This window comes from Solanum dulcamara, chromosome 12 (genome assembly GCF_947179165.1).
Source record: "Solanum dulcamara chromosome 12, daSolDulc1.2, whole genome shotgun sequence".
NCBI lineage: Eukaryota > Viridiplantae > Streptophyta > Magnoliopsida > Solanales > Solanaceae > Solanum > Solanum dulcamara.
Window position 1 is genome coordinate 4,050,846 of NC_077248.1, and position 11,001 is coordinate 4,061,846.

Here is an 11,001-nt window from a genome sequence, read left to right on the forward strand (position 1 = left end):
GGAGAAAAAATCACTGAGCAAGATAAACTTGAAAAAATATACTCCACATTCCCACCCGCGAATATGCTCCTTCAGCCATATCGCGAAAAAGGTTTTAAGAAATATTCTAAATTATTTTTCCACCTTCTAATTTCTGAACGCCACAATGAACTATTAATGAAAAATCATGATAGTCGGCCTGTTGGTTCTTTGCCACTCTTGAAGTGAATCAGGCAAATTATAACTAACGAGAAAAAGGTCATGGCCCAGTCGTGGTCGTGGTTGTGGTCATGATCGAATAAAAAATTATAATCATGACACTCGACTGGCACCGAAAAATGATCAGCAGTGCAAAAAGAAGAGTGAAAAGCCATAAGCTTTACCAAAGAAAAATTCAGAAAGTATATATCATAAATGTGGAGGTATGGGACACTGATCACAGACATGTCAGTCATCAAAACGTTTGATTCAGCTATATCAGACATTCTTGAAGAGGGTAGAAAATAATTCAGAGACAAACTTTATTTCTGAAGATAATATTGAGCCTATGCATCTGGATGTAGATGATTTCTTTAATTTTCCAGAAGAAAATATGAATATTGATAAGCCTAATAATAGTTAAATAATTTTCTTTTTATTTGTCTATACTAAATGATATTTCTAGTCTATGTAAATAAATAAAAATTGTATAATGAGCTATGTATTAATTATAATATTTACCTTATTTCTTTTTAAAGAAAAAATATGGATATGACTCAAATTTTGTTTGGATCAAAGATCAATGATCAATCACGATGATATTTGTGTAATTGATAGTGGAATAACTCATGCCATTTTTAAAGACGAGAAAAAAAATTTCAACTTGCTTAGAAGAAAAGCAAATGTTACTATAATTTATGGTAATTCAAAAATGATTGAAGGCTGCGTAAGAGCTACTATATTTCTGACTAAGGGGACAAAGATTGTTATAGACGATGCACTATTCTCTTCAAAATCCCCAAGAAACTTGTTAAGTTTTAAAGATATCCACAGAAATGGATATCATGTTGAGATACTAAATGAAATGAATACTGAATATCTTGGTATAACCAAGAATGTCTCAGGTCAGAAATATATTTTGGAAAAATTACCAACTTTGTCGTCTGACATATATTATGCAAAAGTTAGTGCAATTGAAGCACATATGATCATAAACCAGAAGTTTACTGATCTAAATATATTTGTGATATGACATGATCGGATAGGTCATCCTGGATCAATAATGATGAGACGAATTCTTAAAAATTTATCTGGACATCCGTTAAAGAACGAGAAGATTCTTACGAATGATGAATTTTCATGTGATACTTGTTGTCAAGGTAAATTAATTTTCAGACGATCGACCTTGAAGGTTGGAATCTCCTGCCTTTTTAGAGCGTATACATGGAGATATATGTGGACCTATTCATCCACCTAGTGGATTGTTTAGATATTTTATGGTCCTAATAGATGCATCGTCTAGATGGTCTCATGTGTGCCTCTTATCATCTCGCAACCTGTCGTTTGCGAAGATGTTAGCACAAATAATAAAATTAAGGGCGCAATTCCCAGATTATCCAATTAAGGCCATTCGCCTTAATAATGCTGGAGAATTTACATCCCAAGCTTTTGATGATTATTGCTTATCAATTGGGATAAAAATTGAACATCCTGTTGCTCATGTTCATACTCAAAATGGCCTTGTAGAGTCATTTATTAAGCTCTTACAATTGATAGTCAGACCTCTACTAATGAAAACAAAATTGTCAATTACTGATTGGGGTCATGCTATCTTACATGCGAGAGAGTCCAATACATATACTAATAGACTATAGACATAATAAATCATTTTTAATTAATAGACATAATTAATCGATATCTATATTAATAAATAAAATTATCCGATATCCTTAAAATTAATTAAAACATGTGCAAACTATTTCGAACATCATAATTGTATTTTTTTAATAAAAAAAAACATTTTTGTTATTTTCTTAATTTTTTTATTTTTTATTTATGGTGCTATGCAAAAGCAAATTAAAGGTAGTAAAAGCTAAGCGTGACCTCCATTTCACTATTTTATACACACATTCCCCTCTTTTTGTCTTCTCAAAATTCTAGGTTCCTCAAAGGGACCTTACCGGTTAATTCATTCTCATCTCTACGGAACAACTATTTTTCTTCTTGACCCATTTTCCGGAGCCTTTCTCTAAATCCATATCAGGTATAAAAAAATTCCTAATTTGCGAAATGCATCGTGAAATTCTATATATTTTGTTCGAAATTTGAGTTTTTTTTCCTTTTAATTTTGTTCGATAATCCTTTTTCTGGTTTTTTTTGTTTGAATTGCAATTTTTCGTGTTTTTAGGGCATTTTTGTAGTAAATAGGTGAAATTTTAGATTGTCTGTGTCTAAAGTTTGAATTTTTATTGGGATTTATGTTTGTTTGGGGAAACTAAAGATTTCAATTTATCTATTTTGGTGTGTATTCATAGAATTAAAATATCCATATGGTGATATCGTTGAATTAAGAAATTGCCCATATTTGTTGAAAGTATTACCAATATGGGTAATCTCGTTGAGAATAAGAACTAAGAAATTTGCATTTCTTTGAAAGAGATAATGTTACTGTTATTTATTTTTTTGGTTTGGGATCAGTTTCTACAAATGTTTTGCTTTTAGAGGAGGCTAATTTGTGTTATGAGATCTGAAATTGCACTTTTTATTGGGGCTTTATTAGGTTTGTAAGTTTTTTGGGAATGGATGAGGTCAAGAAAGCAGAGGGTCATGTGACATCACCTGCAGCTTTTGTGGAAGGAGGAATTCAGGATGCATGTGATGATGCTTGCAGCATTTGTCTCGAGGCTTTCTGTAAAAGCGATCCTCCCTCGGTGAATGCTAAAGACTGCCTGTAGTTAAATATTTAATATTAGTAATGTTATGTCAGTCTGTTATCATAGTTACTTTGCTATTATGTTATATATCTGGTTTTTTCTTCCGCAGGTAACTAGCTGCAAGCATGAGTTTCATCTCCAGTGTGTCCTGGAATGGTATGTAGCTGCAAAATTCTCGTTGCTTTTGAGATCAATTTACTATTCTGATTTTGGTTAAGGGAAAATAAAATATTAATGGGTGGCCCAATGGTTTGGACTTGGAACTTCCGTGTTGGAGGTTTCAAGTTCGAAACCCCTTGCCAGGGAAAGCAAGAGGTTTGCCTTCTGGGTCGAGCTCGTGCACCGGGCTTGCCTAGTGTGGTTTACCTCTCTTGTGTGGTTTGCGAGCTATTGCATAGGGGCGGGGTTTTTACCCTATGTGCACCCAAAGGGTAGAGGCTGTGGGTTTCCCTTGTCATTAAAAAATAATAATATATTAATGGGATATCTAAGAACCACTGACCCATAGAGGGAAACAATTGAACTAGATTGCTTTTGTGTATGTTGCTCTTTTCCATTTATGGGGCAGGGATGGTTTTTATAACAAAATATGAGTTTGAATAGCAGACTACTGAAAAAATTGTTTCTTTGACTAGTTTCAAGATGAGCCAGGGAAAGTAGATTGCATTTGAGCAAATTATATGTCACAACTTTGAAACTCAATGTTACCTAACAAGGGAGAAGTGTATTTTGTACACACACACATACAATGTTACACAGGAGAAGAAGATGATTTGACAAAAGAATAGAAGTTGTGTTATGATCCTATTGCAAGGTATGAGACTTGAGCCCCACATCAGTTTAATGAGGAGTTGATGTGGGGCTTATGTAGCTTTGGGCATTCCCACCTCAATAGCTAGCTTTTGAGGTGTGGTTCCCTAAGTCCCACATCAGTTTAATGGGGAGCTGGTGGGGCTTATATAGCCTTCGGCTCTCCCACCTCAATAACTAGCTTTGGGGTGTGGTTCTCCATGAGTTGTATCAAGTGGTCTCAGAAAGATGATTGGTGGAACTTGGTGCCGGTGAGTTTATTGGTGGTTGTTATTGTTGGCATGTGACACTGGCTTTCTTTTTTCTTTTTCCAGCCATCTTTTATAGTAGTTACTCAATGCCACATATTCTCTAGCACAAAGTTTTTCTGCAACAGTTTCGTTTGGATTTTGTCTTGTATTAAGAAAACAAAATAGTTGAAGTGTGCACAAGTTGGCCTTCATACCGCCGTTATGAACAAGAAAAAGAAAGAACTGCCACTACTATCTCTTCATTTAAAGATAGTTAGGGTCGGCTATATGTTGAAGACCAAGGCTCTCACAAAGATTACTTCCTTCACATGTGCTGCATGGGAATCCAGTTTCACCAGGTAAGGAAACTGGGATGTGTAGTTGGTGTCGCATGTGCAAAAAACATACTGAGGATTAAATCATTTGCTTATCTCCTGTGAGTTTGCAGCTGATGGAACTTTGTGTGTTCTTATTTCCATATCGTTTGGGTTCTAACAAACACTAGAGGAAATGCTAGTGACATTGAGATTGGACAGGGTAAAGAGCGATGGATGGCATGATGATAGTTCTGGTGGGTGCTTTTTGGATGTATGGAGATAAGGGAACAAAAGGTTTGACGGAGTGGAGAAACAAGCATGAGGCATATAGAGTTCACTATTATTTTGTATCAAATGGTCCTACTTGAATAGACAGTTGGATAGACTTTTTGGAAGTCAATATTGAACTTTCGTATTACTTGTCGCAATATTGGTAATGGATTAATAAATTACCTCTTCGATTTATCAAATACGATGACAGACCTAAAAGTCATTGCCCAATAAATGAAATTGGTAGTTGTGCTCATAAAATGCATCTGATGCCTTTTGTAAAATTACGTGTCTCAAAAATTATTTCCCTCGTTTGGTATAAATAAACTATCACTATAGAAAAGGAGTAGATGGACTAGTAGTGGTGATGGTGTCATAGAAGCTAGCCTTTTCATTTTTGGTGAAAGTCTTTTAAATGATCTGCTTGTCCAATTTATACAAGTCATTTTTTGTTCTTTGCTGTTAATCGTTATGATTTTGATCATTGTTGTTAATATGTGAGGTATGTAGTAGTAATGGAATGACCATTTTTACAATCTTATTCTATTCTTTAGAATTGTCTGGTAATATACTAAATGTAAAAAAAAAAAGGGAAATAATATGTTTGCGAATAAAATGGGAGGGAGTTAAGTGTTTCCGAGGTTATGATAATGCTAAGTACCAAGCTAGTTATTTTTGTAATCTGTGTACTGTGGGGGACAGATTCTTCTAAAGATCATTGTGATTGCCTTTATACGACAACTTTGCTGATTATGAACTTGTTAACTTCATCACTCAAGGAAGTGACCTAGTGCTCGATGAAGTGGGTGCAGGTTTGGATACCCGGGTTCAAATCCCAACAAAGAAAAATAAACTCTAGGTAAATTCTTCCCATCCACCTAAGTCTTGGTGGGTAGAGTTACATGTTCTTGTGTTGATGGGAGGTATCCGATATTCGGTACGCACTGAAATAGTTGATGTGCGGGCAAGTTGACTCATACACCATTGTTATTTTAAGAAAGAGGAAACTTGTATACTTCATTCTTCCATGTCAGATACATGAGGCATATTGTTGCATTGTTGTGTCTAACTGAGTTGCACAGACTTTTCACTTTCGGTGCTACACTCGTGTCGACACGACATGGGTAGTGGTGTGGGATCTGTACCAGATGTGGTCAGTCAATTTTGGGTACTTTGACCAAAATCGATAAAAAAATATGACATAGATTCAACGATAACAAAAGCTAGGGTGAAATCATAATTTAGGTATTTGTTTTTAATCATTAAAAGATATTTGTATTAAAAAGTCTACAACCAAAAGGTGCTTTAAAAATATTTATAGGTCAACATAAGTGTTGAATGTGCAATGAACTCATGAAGCCTATCATGACCTCTATATCATTTGCAATATCCATGTTACACCAAATAATAGTATGGAGATGCATTTGTACTGAATAATAATTACAGATTTAAACTTGCTCTCAAAAAATCGTGCATTCTTTCCTTTCAAATAGTCCACCATAATTTAGCCATATTTTATTACTCTATTTTTAGTTATTTGAATTAATTTTTAGCCAAATCCTGGCATCCGTATCCATACCCGGTTCCATACTCCTGAATCTTAAAATTTAGATTATGAAGGATCTGACCTTTAGATCTGTACCCATATCGGGCACTCTCACCTGAGTCTGAACAACTTAGGTGCTTAATATGTTTGGCTAGTACCTAGCTTTTTCGCTGGGGGTTTAAAGTATTGCTGTTTTTGATTTCCAATATCAGAAAAGAAGAGTTGGAACTTGGAAGAATGGGTGAGGACAGTCAAACATTTAATACTTAAACAAGCCTGCTATAGTTATTTTTAAAGGAATGTGTTGAATATAGACATGTAACATATGACTACTTTTTAAGTTGAAACTATGTCAAACAAAAGAATTTGAAGAACTTTTTCTCTTTCGTCATGGCTTTTCATCCGACATTTATTTGTCCACATAAGAGCCCTTCTCTACATCCACGCCTCATATTTTTTAAAAGAACCTAACCATTTTATGAATCAGTGAATTATTTTTGGATATCATGTATACTGTTATGACACTTCCTCTTTATTAGCATTTGCTGTAGAGATGCAGTATCCATCCCATGCACCGACACACTCTGCTTTACGATTACAGTTGTAAATATTTCTTTTTACGCTAGGATACCTTAGTTGATGAGGTAGATAATCTTTTATTTTGGGTGGGTGGATCTGTTTAATGGGATAGGCTTATAGACGAGCTGTTTAGTCTGGAACATGGGAAGGAAATGATTTAGGGACTATACTAGTTATGATGAACATGGAAGTAAACAGTCTAATTAGTTTAATTTTTTTAAAACAGGTGTCAGAGAAGTTCTAATTGTCCAATGTGTTGGCAGTCCATAAGTCTGAAAGATCAGATGAGGTTTGTGTGGCTTCGTTTTCTTCAGTTCAGAATTTTTATGATTATGATTTGCGGGTATAGCCCTTACTTGACTTTGGTTGACTTCCCTCTTTCAGTCAAGAACTGTTTGAGGCTGTGGAACAAGAAAGGAATTTTAGAGTTAATGCAGAAAGAAATGCTACAGTATTTCACTTTCCTGTACTGGGAGATTTTGAATTACAGCATGTATGTGTCTGTCTTAAACGATAAGCATTTTTCACCTGTCATTGGATTTATGAAGTTTCACAAACTAGCATGTTACATTTACCTCTATTTATTTCTTCTTTCATTGCACTGCAGTTACCTGTGGATATTGATGATCCTGAACTTGAAGAGCGCATTCTTCAGCATTTGGCTGTTGCTGCTTCAATGGGAAGAGCTCACCATGTGGGTCGAAGGGAGGGCACAAGAAATCGCTCATCCACCAATGACCGTCCACAACTTTTAGTATTTCCAACTCATCGTAATTCATCTCCTACCGCTTCTGTTTCACCTTATCCTACCGGATCAATTTCTGATCCTGCTGCAACCACAACAGTTGATTCCCCTCTTCCCATTAGCTCTGGTAGCAGTGAATCACCACGACAGATGCCTCACCTTTCATCAGTTCAAAGTAATCAACTTTCTGCTTTATCATCTGATTCTGTTCTAACGCCTGCCACAACACAAGGAATATCTAGTGGTGATAGGTAGTAATGGTTTTCGACATCCTTCCAATTTTTTGCACACATCTGGGCTTTATCTTAAATTGGTTTATGATGGGTTGGATTGGTCAACACATGAAGATTTCATAAATCAGCTCTCATTTGTTTTTGTGTTTTCTGTCTTTCTAGAAGCTCTTCTAGTTCGTCTTTGACACCAATCCATAGGAGAGCTGGACCATCAGAGTTCCAGTCATTGTCGGAGTCCTGGAAATCTCGATTTAATTCTCTGTCAATGAAGTATGAATGACTTCACTCAATTATTTTATTCTTAATCTAAGTAGTTGTACTTGTTTTATGTTATTTTTTTGTCATCTTAAGCCTGGTGTGTGTTATATATGGTCTTGTGTTCCAGATATAAAGAATCAATCTCAAAGAATACACGAGGGTGGAAAGAGAGATTGTTTTCTCGAAGTTCTTCAATGCCCGATGCTGGTTCTGCTAGGAGAGAGTCAAATGCTGGAATTGCTAGTCTATCTAACCTGATGGAACGTCTGGAAACTCGAGAAAATAGTAGATCTGGTTCTGTTTCAGCAGTTACTAATATAGTGGATTCTTCACAACACACTCCAGAGAGACCATGGTAATATGGGTACTCATATTGTAAAGGGATTGAACAGAAACTCAACAGCTTCTGCCGCAAGTTCAGCTTGGAATTAAGTCTTCTATTTAAGCATTGACCTGGCATCTGTCCTCAGCATTTCATCTTTGAATGTAAGTCATGTCTCCTGTAAAGCAAAGTTCTCTTTTTCCTTCAGTGAATTTTTGTTTTGCGGTTCTCCTTGTTTATAGCTTTTAAAGATGCTGTTTCGTTATTAAATTGGGGGATGTTAAAATGGGGTCATCATCATTGTCTATTGTTGTCCTTGCAGAATAAAAGGTCAAGACACATAATCATACACATTCCTTGTTTGAATGAAAAAACCCTGTTGATACTTTCAAATAGAGACCAAATAACTGAACCAATCCCATTTGATTTTAGTTCTGCAATAATGACTTTTTCAAAATAGATCATAATTTTGTTTTGTTTGAAAATTTATCTTGTTTTTAAGAAACAAACCAAATAGTTTTCTGGAAACCAATAACATATGTTTTTATTTTCTATAACAACTACTTATTCCAAGACAGTCCAAATATAAATGTTCCAATTTTTCCTAAAATTGTTTAGTGGTTGCATAATTAATTAATTACTGCCTGATTATTAGTTTGGCAGCTATAAAGTTGCCCTACATAAAATGCAGTAGAAATTCAAATGTGAAACAATATGTCAGGTTTGTTACCTATATCTTGCCAAAGGGACTTGATATACGACAAATTAGGGGGTGACAAGGTGGAGAGACTTTTTGGGATTTGAGATTTAGGAGGGACTTTCACGATTGGGAGGTGTCCAAGTTTCAAAGATTGTTGGCCCTACTCCATAAGCAAGTTATAGCAGTTGATAAGCCCATTGCTTTATGGTGGGGTTCGGGGATGAATGGTATTTCCTCGGTTACGTCTTTTTATGAGAAACTTTTGGGTAGGGAAGAGGAAGCTTTCCCTTGTAATGCAATCTGTCTGCATCGTGTTATATCTGTACGGAGGCTGGAGAGGAGTTTGTAGAGAAACATGGCTTTTTATAGTTTGTTTTCCTTTTGGTATACCCCTATATACGGCCAAGCCTTTGACCTTGTTTATGAATGAATATACGTTTACTTGATCAAAAAATAAATAAATTACCTTTGCCTTATCCCATAAAAGAAAAAAACGCAACTCTACTATATTTATGGCTTTCTTTTTCGGTATTTGTCTAGATTTTATCTCATGTCTGTGAACTTAAGTTGGAATGGTGTCTTGAACTCTAGATAGTCTCGAGTAGGAATGGTGTCTGAGGTCATAAAATTGTGGAGAACCATATTTTTTTGGTAAGTTATTTACTTTCTGTGAACCACTTGTATACTGAGATTTGCTCTCACCTCATTAATACATTGTCTTACAAAAATATTCAAATAGCCTCCCCTCCCTGGACCATATGTTGCTCACTCTCCAAAAATGCTGCCACACCTGTCTCAGATCCTCAAAAAAAGCACAAGCTTTGGAGGATCCGGCAGCAATTTTGAAGAGTCCGAGCAACATTGCCTGGACCTAAGTCCTAACCATCACAAGGAGGATAGATTAGTGCTGCATTCATCTTTGGGAAACTTGGGATTGCCAACTTGCCTACACTTTTGATTTGTCCTGCGTTGAGTCGAAGCAGCAGAAAGTAGGGATTGCTAAATTGCCTACCTTTTCCCTTGCCTTGTATTGAGTCGAACAGCGCTGCCTTTGGTACCTCTTTAGCTCTTGTTGTTGGTCAAAGGTCTTGTTTGGCTGCCTTTCCCATAAAGGAAACAATGTATATTATTTCATAAAAAGCCAAGTTTCATTATTCCTCTAGCTCTTCATATACAACTTGCATAAGGTGGTCCTTTTCTCTCTTCTTCTGCTGATGTTTTATGTCATATTCTCTTAATTTACTGGATTTCTTCTTATTGTCAGGTTATGAACGTTGCCGGGGTTCAAATATGACATGCTGAGGACGAGATATTTTCGCTCAGTCTATGGAGAGGAGAAGTAATAGCAGTTGCAACATGAATGTGATTTGCCTGTAAATTTGTTTATATTCGTTTAACGCGAATCAAATGTTGAAACGTATCACTAGAATCTGGTAGAGATCATTGTGTTGGATATTTACAAGATACTACTTGATAAAATTGACAGAATTATGTTTTGGTTATTACATGAAACCTTACATAGGCTCTGTTTGTTTGGGTTGGGTGTTGGACAAAAAAATAGCTGCATTTTATGTTCAGTGCCTTTATTTCACATTTGGTCAGCCTTTTGTCTACTACCTCTTACACTTTACCCTTCCAAACTTTATATCTAAATACTGAATGATCGAATTTATATTTTCTTTTGATATATATATTTGGAGGGTGCAGATGATACAATCAATGTGAAATGACACACATGTGGAACTATTAGCTTCTCGAGTTTTATTAGGAAAATTATTTTTTTCATTTGTAAGGAAATTTTTTTTTTGGAAAAAAAAAAAACCAAACGTGAAAAAATTGGACTTTTAAGTTAACAAATTCGATCGTTACCACATTAAGTGTGAAGATTTTCCTTATTTTAATTCTTTTTTATTTTCTTTGTTACTCAGTTAGTTGTTATTTCTTTTCAATCATACGTGGCATTGAAATTTTAAGCAAAATCCAAAATTAGTTTTCTTTTTCCAAAGAGAAGAAAGAGAGAATCTTTCTATAGAGAAAATGACACATTCCTACTTAAGTTATAAAATCATGAATAGACAGTGAACTTTCAACTGTATAACA

General features: G+C 35.3%; 1 protein-coding gene across 2 annotated transcripts; it reads left to right on the forward strand.

Annotated features, from left to right (window-relative positions):
• The first annotated feature begins 2,069 nt into the window (after nt 1–2,069).
• On the forward strand, nt 2,070–10,492 carry LOC129876134 (E3 ubiquitin-protein ligase RHF2A-like). 2 transcript variants are annotated; one of them, XM_055951470.1, is made up of 9 exons: nt 2,070–2,221; nt 2,738–2,888; nt 3,001–3,047; nt 6,870–6,932; nt 7,028–7,136; nt 7,251–7,639; nt 7,784–7,891; nt 8,007–8,365; nt 10,166–10,492. In XM_055951470.1, the coding sequence occupies exons 2-8, from the start codon at nt 2,757–2,759 to the stop codon at nt 8,236–8,238; spliced, it is 1,080 nt and encodes a 359-aa protein (XP_055807445.1). In that variant the 5' UTR covers nt 2,070–2,221; nt 2,738–2,756; the 3' UTR covers nt 8,239–8,365; nt 10,166–10,492. The 2 variants fall into 2 exon arrangements, with proteins under 2 accessions (XP_055807445.1, XP_055807446.1); XM_055951471.1 differs by lacking the exon at nt 2,070–2,221 and having other exon boundaries at nt 2,817–2,908.
• The last annotated feature ends 509 nt before the right edge of the window (nt 10,493–11,001 follow it).